This window comes from Lissotriton vulgaris, chromosome 6, assembly GCF_964263255.1.
Source record: "Lissotriton vulgaris chromosome 6, aLisVul1.2, whole genome shotgun sequence".
Taxonomy (NCBI): domain Eukaryota; kingdom Metazoa; phylum Chordata; class Amphibia; order Caudata; family Salamandridae; genus Lissotriton; species Lissotriton vulgaris.
In genome coordinates, this window is record NC_141694.1 from 1,724,595,367 (window position 1) to 1,724,615,025 (window position 19,659).

At 44.3% G+C, this 19,659-nt stretch overlaps 1 protein-coding gene across 1 annotated transcript in view; it reads right to left on the reverse strand.

Moving 5' to 3' along the window:
- Nucleotides 1–18,466, reverse strand: part of HHIPL2 (HHIP like 2) — a 330,904-nt gene extending 312,438 nt beyond the window's left edge. The window contains exon 1 of the mRNA XM_086925469.1: nucleotides 18,116–18,466. Within this exon, the coding sequence (XP_086781595.1) occupies nucleotides 18,116–18,466 (351 nt within the window). The remainder of the gene's footprint in view (nucleotides 1–18,115) is intronic.
- Between the last annotated feature and the right edge of the window lie 1,193 nt (nucleotides 18,467–19,659).

The following is a 19,659-nucleotide window of genomic DNA, read 5'->3' on the forward strand; positions in this document are numbered from 1 at the left end:
GTTTGGTTTGGGGAAGTATTGCTTTGGGTCTTAAATTCCCGAAGCCTTGGTAAGATATCTTAATAATTCCCTACATCGGATGGAATTGATATGTGTTTGATCTAGTAGCAGCAGCTATAAAAGATATAAACCCATCAAGTTTAATATAAATGCGTTGTCATATAAACAAGACCTTCCACTTTTAAATCGATTAATTGTAGGCAGCTGGTAGTTATGTGAGTACCTAAATGCTTGAATGCTGATTTGCTTTTTTAGTTGTTTATATTTTGCTGTTTTCATGAAGAAAAAAACATGCTGCACAAATGCATGAACCTGCACCTTTAATTATTACCATTGGTTGACCTCAGCTAATAATTGTCCAGCAATTATTTACAATACTCTTGGTGCAGGAAAGTGTGGTACAAACTGCTTTTTTTCAAATTTGAAGACGGAAGGTGAGGGGTGTAAGTGTGATGTGTGAAAGAAACAATGAAAGTAGTGAGGAAAATTAGTTGTTTGTCATCTGTGTTGAGAACTGAGAAAGTGATGTACATAGCTTAGGTGGTTTGTACCAGCTACTGAACTGTGTGATGTGTTGTGGGAAGATTTGGATGCTAGGGCTGATTCTTGCTTACCCTATAACATCTATGGATGAAACCATGTTCTAGAAATTGAGGGGTTTAAAACTGAGAACGGGTTGTAGTGAGTCTCATGGGGTATTGCACTGTGAAGCTACCTATTATTAAGGGTTTAAAACAAAGTATGATTTTCATGGTATAAAATATATATATATTATTGGCGAACCGACCTTATATGTTTACAATGAACTAAATGGTATATTTTTTTCATTCCATTGTCAAGTGACACAGAGTATTTTTACCATGTTTATTGCACGATAGCACTTTACTGTGTTGTGATTGGTTACCATCGAGCACTTTTGCACTTTATATTCAGCCATACCCTTGGGTAACACCATGTGATCAAGGCCTGTGAGAGGCCGAAACGTTATGCTGCTGTGTTGCTGAATAAAACGAACAACTCACGGAATTACTGGGTCTGCTGTTTTCTTGTGGTAGCACGATGTCAGACTGCTTCAAGTGCTGAATGCCTTGCTGAAAACCCGTGGTGGATTTCCTAGCCGGTTGCTGCTTCTCCGGCGTGGCAGGACCCCTCCTTCGTTTGCTGGCTCTGCGGCAGGAAGCTACGACCTCCGGTGACCCGGAGGCAGTGTCTCTCTCGTTTGGGAGTGACCGCAGAGCGCCGGAATTTCCAGAGAACATCGTTGGTCTGAGAGCGGGTTCCGACTCGGCGTGCCGACGGCGGTCGCACGCCCGGGTTGTTGAGCCTGCCTGAGGATTCTGACGAGCATTGGGATACTTTCCGTGAAGGAGGCAATTCCAGGACTGTCGGCAGGTTGCATTTGCCTTCGAACCGACAAACCAGTGAGTGACGCGAGACTGCGCGTTTAAACAGTATTTTTCTATATTTGCAACATGGCAACTGGTGGAAGAAGAGGGAGGGAGGTGGCTGCCCTCGACGTATTTGACGACTCCCCGGCCGGGGGGTCGGTTGTGTTAGGTCCCACTGTGGAGGTGAATGAGGGTGCCTTAAATTTACGTGGTCTCTATAAGAAACTGGAAAGACTGATTAAGCGCGAACAGGCAAAGTGGTGGGAGCACCGCTCCCTGAGCAGGTACCTAGAAGTTAATCGGATACCAAGGGGGTTACGAGTGCTTTTGGCCCCGAGTTACGATCAACCTGACCCCGAAATGCTCAGGGAGTGGGCAGAATGTAACTTAGACTCCTCGAGGCGTCTTGTACAAATATTAGTGCGCTATGCAGAGTCAGACCGCATCAAGATTCAAACACAAATTGATGAACTAAATCTTGAGATTGAGGGTCTGAGCACTGATAAGGCGGCAGAGAGTTTGAAACTCCGAGAAGAAATGATGGTCTGGGTCCAAAAAGAGGAGGACATCATAATCAAAAGGAAACAGTACAAGTTCCAGAGGGACAAGACAGATTATTTAGAAGGGCGCATTTTTACGTTTGCGCGTAAATATGACGCCAGAAAACTGTCCCAGCCACCAAAGAATCAGGGGGCTCCTAAAGAGCGAGGGGCCCAACGCGCAACATCACCAGCAAGCTCTTCCAATGCAGACCTGAGTTCAAACATTGATAGCGGCTCTGAATATGAAGGAGGCAGAACCCGTTCAGGGTTGGGGTTTACCCGGTTCACGATGGCGCAGGAGTTGGAGTTAGTGAATCAGGACAACAGAGACATACTGCGCCCCAGGGTCGAACGCCCAAAAACATCAAAAACCCCAACACCAAACGAAGACAGCGCCGAAAAGCCAGAGCAAGACGATGCTCCAAAGCGCAAACCCTACAAAAGGCAGTGGAGCAAAAAGAAGAAGCAATAGGAGAACAAACATGTGTGTCGAATTTCTCCATTATTAATCTCACCTCTATGCAACTTACTGACTCTGAACTAACAACATTACCTAAAGGCTTATCTTTCTGTCCACCTCGCAATTTTAATTACGCAGATACGCGCATTGACTTGTTCAAATTTACAAGAAAATTAAAATTGAAAAAGCACTTTATGAACAACAAGTTTCGGAGTCCAGAGGTCAGATTAGATGGTAATATCTCCAATAGTCCAACACTCATTGGCCATGATTTACCTTTGGTTCAAGATATGGAGAGTTTGAGAAATGAACAATTCCTGACACAACTGTCTAACAATGACCTTTCATCTTCTCCCCCTGCCACAGCGAGGGGTTGCCTCACCACATTCAAACCGAAATCAACTTATACTCCTCAGATGCTGCATGATAACATCAATATCTTTGAAGAGGCGGCAGTTAAAGACATTAAGGCACTGCACTCAAGGACATTAAGGAACAGCAAACACCAGTTCAACTGCAATAAGAAATACACGGATTTAGTGAGTAAAATCCAGCGAGATGGAAATGTGATTGTCCGCCAATCGGACAAGGGGGGCAACATTGTTTTATGGTCGAGAGATTTGTACTTAGAGGAAGCGACTGCACAGTTAAACGACACTACTTGTTACAGACATTGTGATCTGGCAGTCATTAAAAAAGCTCAAAGTACGTTCTATTCCATGCTGACAGGCTGGAGGTCATCTGGGCTTATTAGTATGGATGAACTGAAATATCTTAAGAACGACTTTCCCATAATGCCTGTCCTCTACCTGATCCCCAAGATCCACAAGAACTCAAAAAAAAACCCAGGCAGACCCATCATCTCTGCATGTGGGGGCTTACTTGAAAAAGTTACCATCTATGTGGACTCCTTTTTGCAGGAACATGTTGCGGGATTGCCCTCATATGTTCAAGACTCAAGTGACTTTTTAAGAAAATTAAGCACTGTAGTGTGGGATCCCTCTTACCTGCTAATTACACTTGATGTCACTGCCCTATACACCAGCATCATCCACGTGGATGGTTTGAGGGCAGTGGCTCACTATTTGGGGTATCGTCCGATAATGTTGGTGGAACATAACAAGATGCTTTTGTCAATGATAAACTTCTGTCTGAATAACAACTACTTTCTGTTTAACAAACAGTATTTCCAGCAGATTAGAGGGGTGGCCATGGGGGCCTGTTTTTCTCCCAGTTACGCCTGCCTCCATATGGGGTACTGGGAGAGACAGGTCCTCAGTGGCGAGTACCCTGATATCTGCAGGGATCATATTGTTCGGTGGTACAGATACATCGATGATGTTTGCATGATCTGGAAGGGTACCACTGAACAAGCGACAGAGTTTATCTTGAAGTTAAATGTTAACAACTATAACTTGTCTTTTACATCTGACATCAGCCACACTCATGCCACTTTCTTGGATGTTGCAATTGACATCAATAATGGTGAAATCCAAACATCTTTGTTCAGGAAACCCACGGCAGGAAACACAGTGCTGCACGCCAAGAGCCACCATCCTCCACACCTGATCCGCAGCATTCCCTATGGGGAAATGCTAAGGATTAGGAGGGCTTGCAGCACTGATGATCAAAATCAAATAGCGCAGGAAGCCAGCAGGCAGAGATTCTTGGCTCGGGGTTATGATGACAAAGTGGTGTTGGCAGCAATTAGAAAAGCCAATGCCATATCCCGACAAGAAGCCCTAGAACACAGGGGGTCTCGTAATTCCACCAAGACCCAAATACAACAGCCTGTGAGACTTATTTGGTCTTTTAACAACCAGCATGGTGCCTTACGCAAAATCATTAATAAGTATTGGGACTTGGTTAAATGTGATCCAATTATTGGCAATGAATTGCCCGCAAAACCGGCAATCACTTATAGAAAAGCTTTTTCATTGCAGGACGCATTGGTTAAATCCAGCCCTGAACTTATTATTAGGCAGGACTGGTTAGCTGGTAGCAGGGGCTTCAGGAAGTGCGCCTCATGTAAGGCCTGCATTCAGGGTGTGAACAAGACAGAGTATACCATTCCCTTCTCAGAATCCCCATGTAAGATCACGAAAAAACTCACTTGTAAAAGTGAATTTTCTGTATATGTTTTGGAATGCCCGTGCGGCTTACGGTACGTAGGCAGTTCCAAATTACAGGTACATAAAAGGGTCTTACAACACCTACGGGCCATAAAGACCAACGACCCAGCTTACCCGGTGACCAGGCACTTCAGGGAGAAACACAACAGTAATAGTGAGCTCCTGAAGTACTATGTGATAGACTGTATTTTACCTATGAGAAGGGGGGGCAACAGAGAAGCAGCATTGAGAAAATTAGAAACGAGATACATCCTCATGCTGGATAGTAAGTCCCCAAATGGCCTGAATGCATCAGAGGATTTTTATACCTGTCTATAGATCAATTATTGGTTTCTCCATTCAAATACGTTCCTTCAGGGTGAGATGTTAGGCCAGTTTCAAAGGACCTCATATCATGGTTAAATAATGTATTTCCAGCTTGGCCAGGAGGTTGTGTTGTGTCCTACCTCTTGCTCAATTGTCCAAATAATACACCCAGTGTTCCTACCTTTTCCATTAGACAGATCTGATTATAAGTAATTTAACATCATGGTCAGATTTACAATCAGTTGAAAAGGTCTGTCTTTGGATTTTAATCACTGTTCACTTTGCACTTTATTTCATATATTTTGGTCAGGTAACCGTTGCAGTGCTTTGTGGGTTATGTTCGCCTATTTATAAGACCAAAGGGAAATGTTTTACAATGTTTCTAGTGTATAAAAATATGTTTCAACATTATGGAATTGCGCTATATAGCAATACATGTATATTGAACATGAGTGTTCACACACCAAATAGGATTTATCCAAATGCTTAAAAATACAGCACAAATTGAAAACATCTTTTAAATGTGCGTTGTACGATGGGATTATGATTTATTACATTGTGGCTTTTTTGGTTTGTGATTCTATGGACACATAAACCCCCTAACGGATTTATCCGGTTATTGTTGAAATTCAGGTGTCTATGGATCAATATACACTTGATCATTGGGTCTGAACTGGGATTTATCCCGTTATTGGCGAACCGACCTTATATGTTTACAATGAACTAAATGGTATATTTTTTTCATTCCATTGTCAAGTGACACAGAGTATTTTTACCATGTTTATTGCACGATAGCACTTTACTGTGTTGTGATTGGTTACCATCGAGCACTTTTGCACTTTATATTCAGCCATACCCTTGGGTAACACCATGTGATCAAGGCCTGTGAGAGGCCGAAACGTTATGCTGCTGTGTTGCTGAATAAAACGAACAACTCACGGAATTACTGGGTCTGCTGTTTTCTTGTGGTAGCACGATGTCAGACTGCTTCAAGTGCTGAATGCCTTGCTGAAAACCCGTGGTGGATATATATATATATATATATATATATATATATATATATATATATATATATATATATATATATATATATATATATAAATCAAAGGTACAAGGTTCTCACCAGTTGGAGACGCACTCTGACATCCACTGCAGCAATCTTCATGAGGTAAAAGCCGGATCAGCGGGTGGGAACCTTGGAGCTTTGATATATGTGTGTGTGTGTGTGTGTGTGTGTGTGTGTGTGTGTGTGTGTGTGTGTGTGTGCGTGCGTGCGGGCTTGTGTGTGTGTGTTTGTGTGTTGTGTGTTGTGTGTGTGTGAAAGATCAGGAATACACTTGGTGGGATGGAAATAACAATGATAATTAGGTGTAGTATTGAATGTCAATCACTCTTATCAAGTTTTGATAACGTGATGCTGAAATGGAAATGTTCAAATGGAAGAGTGAATCTCCAAGTCTTTTTCTGAAGCACTTGGGAGACTACAAGTTTTTTGTCATAAGATGATTGTAAAGGTGATGTAAAGTCCCTAAGGTCCGACTCATCTGACTTTATTCATGCTAGCTCCATCCCCATTTTAGATCATGAAGGTGGCCATTTTAGATCAGAGAGGTTGCCATCTTTCTCCATTGCCATACCTGCCATTTGACGCAGATGTAGTCTTACTTTAATCTTTCTAAGAACTGTGAAAGTAATGCAACTTAAGTCTGCGTCAAGCGTCTACCTACATGTCCCCATTTCTAGCTCAAGTGACAACAAAGTTTAGACATATAGGGGCTAGATGTTGGTAATTCTCATTTACCGACTCTAGAATACCGAATTTTACCGATTCGGTATTCTAGATTCGGTAAATGAGATGTAGTTAAAAAATCAGTATTTTTTACCGAATCTGTAGGATTCGGTAATTACCGAATCTGTATTTACCGAATCGGTATTTAACGATTCGGTAAAAATACCGAATTTGCAAGGCGGACAGGGTGTCACTTTGACACCCTGTTGCACCCCTGATTCAGGCTTGTGTGCCATGTGGCACACATACATGCCCTAAGGGCACACATTCATGCCCTTAGGGCATGTATGTGTGCCACATGGCACAGGTGTACATGCACAGATGTGCATGTACACAGGAATTCGTTATTTACCACCAAATAGTATTTGGTGGTAAATAACGAATCGGTAAGGGCCTGTGGCACTGATTACAGTGCCACCTACATGTATATTTACCGATTCAGTAAATATACCGATTCGGTATTTCACCGAATCGGTAAATTTACAGATTTGGTAAATATACCGATTTGTCACATTTTCAGGCCCCTACATCTCCATCTGCAAATACCGGTCGGTAACGGCCGAAATCGGCCGTTACCGACCGGTATTTGCCTTCTTACATCTGGCCAATAGTCAAAATAAAGTAGTCTGAATTGACATCCTCTTATGACAGAAATTCAAATCTCTGATAAGATTTAATATATAAGTACAGTCATCAGATCATTTAGTTGGGAGGTCCTTCACTAGATTATTGCCTGAGATTCTGCCAGAAGATGGTATCTCTTACTGCCGTAGCACTTTGAAGATGCAACATCTTGCTTAGTGCTTATAGAGCCAAGTCCCAGAGGAAGACTGCTACTGCAGTGTGCATGTACCCTTCACAGGCAACACTGCCTTCATGCCTCCACTGATAACAAGGGCATTAGCTGTCAACTAGTTATGCAGTGTGTCACTTCTCCCTAAGTAACTCTAGACTGTTAGTTGCTCTTCTTTCCATGCTCTCTCAGTGTAGTGCATAGAAGAAGATTTTAGGGTGTTAGGTTTGAGATAATATTTTAACCATGTTCGAAATGTTCATTTTATTTTCATTAAGCACTACAAGACAAGCCTTTTTATGACATCCTGTGAAGTTGTCTTAGATGTGCTGAGAAACAATTTATTCCTGTCATAATAAACGCTTTATTTAACACCTTGGCTGCTAGGTGTTTTCCCCCCCTGTGCTGGAAACTGCGCTTAGGCTGCATTCATGACGAGCTCAGCTCGTCATCAGCACAGCTCAACTGTGCATCATGACGAGCTGAGCTCGTCATCAGCATCGAAAGGGTTAACGTTTCCATTTTTCGTAGTGCAGTATGTGATATCGAGAATAGCGAAATAGGTTTGTTTCTGTTACCATGGTGCCCCTGATCCCTTTAAAGGGATTGTTAGTAACCTAAAAGCAATGACTCTATTTTCACAATTTAACTCTGGTGCATTGAACTAAGTTCACTGGTGCCACCCGTGGCTGGGAAAGCAAATGTCTCTCCTTGTGTGCATAAATTGAGGAATGTGATGTTAGAAATGCAGCCTGCACTATGTGAGAAATTTAACTATTTAAACAAATATGAAATTATTAAACCTGTAGAATTGGCAAAGTGGTTAAATCGCATATTGGTTGCAAGAAAGCCTGATAGAAAAATCAGAATGTGTGGGGATCTTCGTGATCCGAACACTGCATTTTGGGAAGACTGCCACCCGTTGCCCAGCACCAGGAATATGTTAAAAGTGTCAAGCGTATATAATTAGATTAAGTTGTATCCATCAGTGCATCATCTTAAGTCTTTTAAAACTCTGAACGGGATATACAGGTCCATAAGGATTCCCTTTGGATTTACGTTTACCTCAGCTGTTTTCCAAAGAGCTATATAGAAACTGTTTGCTGGGATGGAAAAGGTGAGACAGTTTAAAAATGATATCTTGGTGTTGTAGCAAGTACTAAGAAGAACATGATACTTTGTTAAGAAGAGTCCTATGAATATTTAATAAAGCAGGTCAAACAATCACCAAATAGTGTGTTGCTGAGGAAAAATATAATATTAAGAAAATTCAGTGCCAGTAGAAGGAATCAAGCCTTACAGGAAGTTGGTCAAGGTGATAGAAAATGTGTTGTGCCCTGAAAACAAAGAACAATTGGGTGCATTTTTGGGTTTGGCCAAATACTGTGCCAAGTTTGTGGTTTATTTTTTGAAAGCGCAAAGCATTAAAGGCATTACTACAAAATTGTAAAAACTGCCCATCTGCTAGGACAGGGCCAAACCACCTTTACCACAGGAAAGGGTTTGTCATTGTGAATCGAATCATAGGAAACATGATGAGGTTGCTCCACTGCAATCCACTACTGCAGCCAAAGTAGTTTCAAACATTTCCCCATGTTAGCCTATGGGAAGAGCAAACCTCATAGGTAGTGAAAACACACGTGTATTCCTCATTACCTGGGCAGGGTACACACAGGTGTACCTGCCAAGCCTTTCACCTATCACTTGCTTCCCCCCTTATGAGGTACCCTCGGGGTGATCTAGTGGTAGTGAAAGTTCCACTTAGGATGGCTAGTGATTTAGAAAGACCAAGAAACAAAAGAGGGTCCTTGAAAGTCAAAATGTGGGGAGAGGAGGGCAGGGAAAATCACAGAACAATAACAACAAACCATCCCCCTATCAATTAATTAATATATACGTAATACATCCAGTGATTTAGAAAGACCAGCTTGAGCAGACGACAGTTGCACACACACAGACCTGCAATGGCAGACTGGACGCATGTTTAGAAACACCGTAGGTGCTAGTGCACACACCGGCCAGCAATGGCAGGCTGGACACCTGTTTTAAAACATTATAGGTGCAAGTGCGTAGACTACCCTGCAATGGCAGGATGGAGCATATGTCTAAGCAAATGGTTGGTTCCAGCACGCACACTGGCCTGCAATGGTAGGTTGGTGATCTGTTTTACAAACATCAAATAAGCACCACTTCCTAACGTGTGTCAGAAGGGTGTGTGCACTTTCAAAATGCATTCACAGCGGGAAAGTGACCCAAGCCCTAAGGCCGCTACAAAAGAATCAGCAAAACCCAGGAAGAAAAAGCTAAAAGTTTAGGGAAATACTACCTGAAGAGTATCAGGTCTAACAGTAAGCGATAACACTAATTTATTCAGTAAAATCTGGTGAAATTTGTTCATGGAAAATACTTCACATATACGAGTTTCTAAGGTAGGAATAGGGTAAAGCATGCAGCATTACCATGTTTTGCTCCATTCCAAAGTGTGCAACTCAAATGGAGAGGTAAATCCTCACTCAGTAAATATCTCACCATGCAGTATCTATATTTTGTGGTGTGGCAAATTAGCCAACTGCTCATACTGAAGTCCTAAGCGTTTTGCAAAGTATGTCAGTTTTTATTCAGTCCTGTCTGACACGTAACGCTCTAGGTACTCAAGCCAAAATGTGTCCCTCTTTATTCGGCCCTACGTATCACTGGTTTTCTGATTGTCCCCAGCAGCAGCTTACAGGAGGTTCTGTCCCTAGGCAGCATCACACTAGCACTGGATGTCCCTATCCAATGCACTTTGCATATGAATCCTTTATTTACACTTCCTGGCACAGACTGCTTTCATTTCTCTTCCTTTACATAGGACACTCATTGCTCCGTCTTGCACAGTTAGCGTCAATTTATCCTACCTGATTTCTGTATTCACCCTGCTTGACACAGGATATGCCTAGTCACCATACCTTACATGGGTTATTTTAATTTGCTCTATGTGACACAGGATTTCTTTAATTTCCTACCACAGCAAAACGTGCCCTGATTTTCTCTCCATACCATATCAGGTTTTAATTCACTGTACAAGGTGCACAATGCCCCTATTTTTCCTTCCTGGTGCACTCTCCCCTGATCCGTCATGCCTGGCATAGGATACTGTTATTCACACTGATGGCTCAAGACATCCCTATTGGTTCTCCGCCAAACAATATGTCTTAATGTATGAGCCGTACAGGAGGTAGGGCCTTTTCATATGTTGCCCCTAAATATTGGAACTCGTTACTGGAGGTGCTACGGAAATCAACATCTCTCGAATCCTTCCGGAAACTACTGAAAACCTTCTTGTTCTAATGTCACATTTCTTCCGAGAACTTACTTTCCCATCCTTCAAGAGGTCCTCCCCCAGGTAAGAGCGCCGAGATGCGCTATACAAAATCCCAATAACATAACATAACAATGTGTCCTAATTGTCAGAGGATGGCTACACGTCACAGGTAGTCTTTATTCATTATAACTGGCACAAAATATCTATACTCACTGTGCTTCACAAAAATGTTTGAATTTACCCATCATGAGGAATACAAAACAGTGATGGGTGGAATTCTTGAACTAATCTAAGGCTCTGGTAATTCATCAGGGCCATATGTCCGTTCATCGCTTTTTGCCCACCATGTCACCTCACATAGTAACCAGCCATACGCCCATCATCCTTGGTCCTGCTCCAACAGAAACAGTCCAGCCTGACCTGCAAGGCCAGATCCCCCCAGAACTGGAACACAAGCACCCTCAGACCAATGTTGACCTTTATGGGCTTCGTCAGTAGGGTGCTGGTTAGTTTCATTGGCACAGTGAGCACATGAACCATATCTGAGCATATTCATCGCACTGAGGAATATAGAGAAGTGGTGTATGGACAGCTTGAATGAATCTCAACCAATGGTAATTAATTGGGACCAAATCCTTACTGTTTGCTTTAGTTGATGCCCTAAGTGCGATGTTGTATGAATGAATATGTGAAGGGATGACAAGAGTTCAGGCAATCAGTTGCAAGTAAAACAAGTCATGAATGTAACTTGTATCTCTATGAATGTTGGAATAATTTCATGTTAAAGAGAAGAATGTATTATATTGTTCAATTGATTTTTTGGGGAGAAAATTAAGATTCTGTAGACCTTAAACTGTCATAGATTGCACTGCATCATTTCAACCACACATAGATTTAGCGGATTTGTTTTAATTACTATGCCAAGATGTGGGGCCTGTGCTCATAGCGCTGTAGGAGTAGAGCTGCACTCTACTGACGCAAGATTGGCATTGTGGGGAAAAAATCGACGGACTAGAATGCGGTCCAATCGATCGCCAGTGGCTGAGATTAATTCATGCTTCCATCCAGCACCTTGTTGTATCCACCCACTGCCCCAGTTCTCCCTTCTCAAAGCATCTCTATTTGCTGAACCTTGCAAGCGGAGCTGCTGCTTGCACTTCATGTCCCAGGACTCAAAACATCAGATCTGGCCCAGGATGACTTTATTCTCCCTACATGGCACAGGATGCCTTTATTGTCCCTGCATGGCACAAGATGCCTTTATTGTCCCTGCATGTCACAGGATGCCTTTATTGTCCCTGCATGGCACAGGATGCCTTTATTGTCCCTGCATGGCACAGGATGCCTTTATTCATCCTACCCTTCAGATTTCCTCATGAGCCCTCCTTTTCACAGGAGATCACTATCGCCCTACTCGTGTTCATCCTCCTAGTATACAAGGTCCTTTTTCATCCTCCTTGGCACTGGGTGCCATGTTTCTCCCTTCGTGGTACTGGGTGTCTTTATTTTCCCCACATGACACTGGATTACTTTATACCCCCTACTTGACTGGCTGCCTTTACTCTCCCTATGACATGGGTTGTCTTTATTCACCCTAATGGATACTGGATACCTGTATTCTCCCTACATCACACAGGATGTCTTTATTCTCCATACATGAAACTGATTGCCTTGATTCTCCCTACACAACACCAGATGGCTTTATTTCCTCTACATGACATGGGATGAGCTAATTCCACCTTCATGTTACAGGCTGCCTTTATTCTCCTACATGACACTGGATGCCTTTATTCCCACTATCTGCCACACTGGATGCCTTTATTCCCTCCACATGACACTGGATACCTTTATTCCCTCCACATAACACTGGATGCCTATATTCTCCCAACACAATACAGGATGCCTTTATTCTTCCTACGTCACACAGGATGCCTTTATACTCCCTACATAACACTGGATGCCTTTATTCCCTCAACGTGACACTGAATGCCTTTATTCCCTCTGCATGACACTTGATGTTTTTATTCCCTCCTCATGACACTTGATGCCTTTATTTTTCCTACATCACACAGGATATTGTATTCTTCCTACATGACAGTAGTTGCCTTTATTCTCCCTACATCACACAGGATGCCTTTATTCTCCCTACATGACATAGGGTGCCTGTATTCTTCCTAGATGACATAAGATGACTTTATTCTCCCTACATAACACAGAATGCCTTTATTCTCCCTACATGACACAGGATGTGTTTATTCTCCCTACATGACAGAGAACGGTTTTACTCTCCCTACATGCCGCAGATTGTTTTTATTCTTCCTGCATGACACTGGATGTCTATATTCTCCCTAGATGACACAGGATATCTTTATTCTCGCTAGATGAGAGATGATGTCTTTATTCCCTCTACATGACACAGGATGTCTTTATTCTCCCTACATGACACTGGATGTATTCATTCTCCTTACATGACAGAGAATGGCGATATTCTCCCTACATGCCACAGATTGGGTTTTTGCTCTACATTACACAGGATATCTTTATTCTCCCTAAATGACCTAGGATGGCTTCATTCTCCCTAGATGACATAAGATGTCTTTATTCTCCCTACATAAAACAGAATGCCTTTATTCTCCCTCCATGACACAGGATGCGTTTATTCTCCCTACATGACAGAGAACGGTTTATTCTCCTTACATGCCACAGATTGTGTTTATTCTTCCTGCATGACACTGGATGTCTATATTCTCCCTAGATGCCACAGGATATCTTTATTCTCCCTAGATGACAGGTGATGTCTTTATTCCCTCTACATGCCTCAGATTGTTTTTATTTCCCTCTACATGGCACAAGATGTCTTTATTCTTCCTACATAACACAGAATGCCTTTATTCTCCCTACAAACCACAGAATGCCTTTAATCTCCCTACATGACACAGGATGTGTTCACTCTCCCTACATGACAGATAACGGCTTTATTCTCCCTACATGCCACAGATTGTTTTTATTCTGACTGCATGACACAGCATATCTTTATTCTCCCTACATTCCACAGATTGTTTTCATTCTCCCTGCATGACACTGGATGTCTTTATTCTCCCTACATAACACAGGATGTGTTCATTCTCCCTACATGACAGAGAACTGCTTTATTCTTCCTACATGCCACAGATTGTTTTTTTTTTACTATATGACACAGGATATCGTTATTCTCCCTAGATGACAGGTGATGTCTTTTTTCTAACTACATGACACAAGATGTCTTTAATTCTCCCTACATAACACAGAATGCCTTTATTCTCCCTAGATGACACTGGATATCTTGTTTCTCCCTACATGCAACAGATTGTTTTTATTCTCCATGCATGACACTGGATGTCTTTATTATCCCTGCATAACACAGAGTGCCTTTATTCTCCCTACATGACACAGGATGTGTTTATTCTCCCTACAGGCCACAGATTGTTTTTATTCTCCCTACATGACACAGGATGACCTTATTCTCCCACGATGACACAAGGTGTCTTTATTCTAACTACATGACACAGGCTGCCTTTATTCTCCCTACATGACACTGGATGTGTGTATTCTCCCCACATGACCGAGAGCGGTTTTATTCTCCCTACCTGCCACAGATTTTATTTTTCTCCCTACATGACACAGGATATCTTTATTCTCCCTAGATGACACAAGATGTCTTTATTCTAACTACATGACACAGGCTGCCTTTATTCCCCCTACATGACACTGGATGTCTTTATTCTTTAGTCTTTATTATGGAGTCTGGCTGGAACAAGACTTGTCATTTCGGACCCAAGCTAAGAAAACTGCAGGAGTGTGTTTCGCCCTGTTACGGTCTGCTCGAAAAATTTTCCCTCTCTTACCGGTAACATCGAGGAAGCTGTTGATTCAGGGCCTTATAACATCCAGATTGGATTACAGCAACGCCATCTTTCTGGGCGCCCCTGAATCCACCCTCAAGACTCTTCAACAGGTCCAAAATTCAGCGGCAAGGCTGCTTATGGACGTCCCGAGGACGCAATCAGCAAAACCCGCCTTAATGGCGCTGCACTGGCTTCCAGTGCGGGAGAGAGTGATATTTAAGGCACTTTGTACAGCCCACAAAATCCTTCTAGGGAAAGGTCCCCTCATTTTAAAGAACTTAACGATCCCATACAAAGCAAGCAGAACGTTGCGATCTGATCAAAAACATCTTCTTTTTGTCCCTAGAGTTAAAAGGGCTCGCACGGGTGGGAGAAGATTCTCATTCAACACGGCGAAGCTGTGGAACGCGCTCCCTTTAAAATTACGCGCCGAGACCTGCACACTGCGTTTTCGCAAAGGTCTTAAAGCCTTTCTGTTTCCCGCTTGAATGCTTTAAACTGGCTGTTTTTACTATCTGATGGTGTCTGGAAAAGCGCTGGGATGCCTAAGGGTAACTGCGCGCTATATAAATTTTTAAATAATAATAATAATAATAATATTCACTCTCCATGCCACAGATTGTTTTTATTCTACATGCATGACACTGGATGTCTTTATTCTCCCTACATAACACAGAATGCTTTTATTCTCCCTACATGACACAGGATGTATTTATTCTCCCTACATTACCGAGAACGGTTTTATTCTCCCTACATGCCACAGATTGTTTTTATTCTCCCTACATGACACAGGATGTATTTATTCTCCCTAGATGGCATAAGTTATCTTTATTCTAACTACATGACACAGGCTGCCTTTATTCCCCCTACATGACACTGGATGTATTTATTCTCCCTACATGATACCAAATGTTTGTATTCACCCTACATGACACAGATTGTTTTTATTCTCCTAATAAGACACAGGATGTCTTTATTCTCCGTAGATGACACATGTTGTCTTTATTCTCGCTACATGACACAGGGGGCAAATGTACAATGAACTGATGGAACACGGGTTAGCTCCAAAATTGCTAACGCTGCGCTCTGTCAGTTCAAATATGCAGGGATGCGCCGTATTTACAATGATACAGTGCACCCCTATGTTTCCCCTAGCGCTGGCGCTAAATTAAGCTGCCTAGCTCCAACGCAGGTGCCTTTGCACCATAGTGCAAGGATGCCTGAGTTGGGGGGGAATGATTGTTTATGTGCAAGAAGGTGTCCCTTCCTGCATATAAACTATCCAGAATGGCGGTTTGTAACTCCTATGTGTGCTGCGTTGTGCAGCACACGTAGAAGTTGCAAATCGTCATTTTTTAATGATTGTTTATGTGCAGGAAGGAACACCTTCCTGCACATAAACAATCATTCATGGCGATTTGCTGTTTCGATCTGTGCTAGAAACAGCAAAAACTAAGAAAAATTAATTGTTTCTCCTCTTTTCGTCATGTTAAGACCAGGTTTTTTTTTGTCTTAATTTTGGCATTGCCCCTTATTTACGCCACCCTTGTAAATAGGGAGCAGCACCAAAATCAATGGGTGTTGCGGCGGAACGCCCACTGCAACACTCATTGCCTGCCCCTTTCACACTAAGTGTAGCATGAAAGGGGGCCTTATTTACAAGGCGTCATTAAGCCACATTAAGTGGCTTAATGCCTCTTTGTAAATAAGACGATGGACTTAACGCCACCAGAACATCTTAAAAAGTGAAGTTCTGGTGCCGTTAAGTCCTTGTACACATGTCCCAGGGTGTCTTTATTCTCTCTATATGTCCCTGGGTGTCATTATTCTACCTACATGACTCAGGTTGTCTTTATCCTCCGTACAGGACACAGGGTGTTTTTATTCTCTCTACATGACGCTGGATATTGCTCTTTATTCGCCATCCCATGCAGAGAACTGCCATAATCAGCCTCGCTGCCTTAGGATGTCCCTAAATGCATTCCCAGTCACATGTTACTTTCACTTCCCCTGCCTGGCACAAGATATCCGCAGTTGCCCTCTTAGGCAGAGGAAGCCCATCTTCAACCTACCTGGCACAGACACAGGACGCCTCTGCCGCTCGGTACTTCTGTTCACTTACCTTGGTACTCAATGCCTTTACTTGACATTCCAGGCACAGGATTTTCCAGTTAGCTGAAACTGGCACAGAAATCCTTTATTCACTTTTCCTTACACCTGTTGTCTCTATTCGTTCTGATTGCACGGATACTTCTATTCGCCGTCCCTGGCACACGAGCTACCTTACCACCCTTCTGTGCACCCTCCCTGGCACAGGATGCTTCTCATCACTCCATCTAGCCCGCGATAACGTTATTGTCTTTACAAGGCACAGGATAGATCCAGCCCTGTCACCCACTCGCTGTTACGGGCATAGGGCACCTCTGATCGCCCTACATGGCAGAGAATGTCATTATTTTTCCATTACTGGCACAAGATGCCTTTGTTTGCCCTCCCTTGGATGGCATGGATACCCATATGGTATCCATGCCATCCTTCACTGGCACGTGAAGCATATCCCTGCTTGCTCGCCCTACTTGGCACTGGGCACGTCTATTCGCCCCACATGGCACAGAATATTCCTACTCACTCTCATTGGCATTTGGAAGCTCTATTTACATTGCCTGGCACAGAATATACCCGCTTAAGCTCCTTGGCAAGCAACACCTCTATAGATTGTATTCTTTACTCACCCTTCTTGACGCAGTGTTCATATATTGTCCCAGCCTGGCACAGGACTTCCCTGATCACCCTTCTTGGCACAGCGTGTCTCTATTCTCTGTACCTGGCACACGATGCTCTACTCCCCCTCCTTAGCACCGGGAGGGGGGCTTATTTGCCCTACCTGCATATGAAGTCCCTTCTCGCCCTCTTTGGCACAGGCACTTCTATTCACCTTATCTGGCAAAGAGCGTCCCTACTCACCCTTCTTGGCACGGGGTGCCTCTACTCGCTGTACCTAATAGGGACACCTCTGCTTGCCCTCCTTGGCATGGGGGTGGGGGCTTTTTTATCTCTACCTGGCGCAGAATGTGCCCTGTCACCCTCCTTCACGCGGAGCCTCGTGAGTCCTAGCTGGCACACAATGTCCATATCCACCCTCCTTGGCACGGGGCGCATCTATTCGCGGTACCTAATAGAGGACACCTCTGCTTGCCCTCCTTGACATGGGATGTCTATTTGAACTCCTTGGCGCTTGCCTCCTTATGAGTGCTATTCGGCTCAGAATGTCCATATCCGCACTCCTTGGCACGGTGCACCTCCGTGGGTCATATCTGGCACAGAGTGCTCATATCCGCCCTCCTTGGCACGGGGCGCCTGTACTCGCCATCCTTCGCATGGCACGCGCCTACTCGCCCTACCTGACACAGAATATCCATATCAGCCCTCCTTGGCACGGGGCGCCTCTACTCGCCCCCCTTGGCACGGGCCGCCTCCACTCGCCCTCCCAGGCATGGGGCACGCCTACTCGCCCTACCTGGCACAGGATGTCCTTGATGTAGCCCCCGCAGAGCTCGTGGCCCTGCAGGTCGAAGAACTCCATGATGGTCCAGTACTTCTCGGCGACGGCGTTGTCCTTGGCTTGGTCGCAGCAGCCGAACTGCTCATAGAGGGAGCAAAACTCCAGGTGCGAGGCAGGCTGGAAAGGGGGCGCGTAGTCCAGGCACTGGGGGTGCCCGAGCAGCAGGTCCGCCTGGAGGAGGCAGGCAGCTATGAAGGCGCCGGCCAGGAGGGCACAGACCTTCTGATAGCCCCCTGCCAGGACGCTGCCCAGGGGAGCGCGAGGGCAAGAGGTGGCGCGCGCGCTCCCGGCCCCTTGCGCGCCCATCCTCCTCCGAGCTTTGCGCAGTTCAGGAAAGCGCTCGGTGTGCGCTTGGCGTCCTCGCGGAATTTACTATCTGTTGGCTGGGAGGGCTGCAGGCTCTCCTCGTTAGCAACGTCACTCCAGCCCTGGTTTCCCAGTGGGCCTCTGGTGCCCCCTCCCCTCCTTCAAGACACCAGCGCTCCGAAGATCACACACTGCCTCGGCTCTGCCGGGCAATCCATTCCAGAGCCTGACAGCGAGAGGTGTGTGTTTTTCCTTAAACCTGCGCTCTGCTGGCTGCCCGCTGAAGCAGCCACTGCTTCTGGTTTACTAGCATCTAGGCTCAAGCTGTGCTAGCCAGACCATGTAGATGTCCCCTGCTTCTAGTTTATAGGCAGCTGGGTGTGCCAGCTAGCCCCTGAAGCAACCTCCTAGCATCTGGTTTTAAAAGCACCTAGGCTGTGCCAGGCACCCCCTGAAACTGCCCCTACTTCTGGTTTACAGAATGTCCATATCCACCCTCCTTGGCACGGGGCGCATCTATTCGCTGTACCTAACATGGGACACCTCTGCTTGCCCTCCTTGGCATGGGATGCCTATTTTAACTGAATGCGCCAGGTCACCCTCATTGGCACTTGCCTCCTTATGAGTCCTATTTGGCTCTGAATCTCCATATCCGCCCTCATGAAGCGGTCCTACTTCTGGGCACCTAGGCTGTGCTAGCTAGCTCCCAAGCGCCCTCTGCTTCGGGTTTATGATCACCTAGGCTGTGCGAGGTATCCCCCCATTGGACTGGGTGAACCATATTTTTCACGAGATGCATTTTATATTGTCGTGAAGCACCCCAAAAAGCTGGCCTTGCGAATTTGCTTGGTAGAGAGAACGGCAGGGGGCTCAACTTTTCGAAATGCAATTCCGAATCAATATTTGTAAGGCAAATCAGTTTTTTAAATTAGTCTTGAACCGTTATTTAGTCTTGATTCTTTTTCGGCACGAAGATGGTTCGTTCTCGTCGCAAAGCGATTAGTTTGTCGTCACTAGTCGAACCGTTTTCGTCAAAATTCGATTAATGCTTGTCACAAATACATTGTGGCGAAGACGCATTGGATTAGGAGGAACGGGACTGGTGCGTAACGGCAAACAAATCCACGTTTGTTTGTGATGAAAATGAATTATTTTTGTTTTTTCAGATATTCGAGGCAAAACTGCTGGGGCAA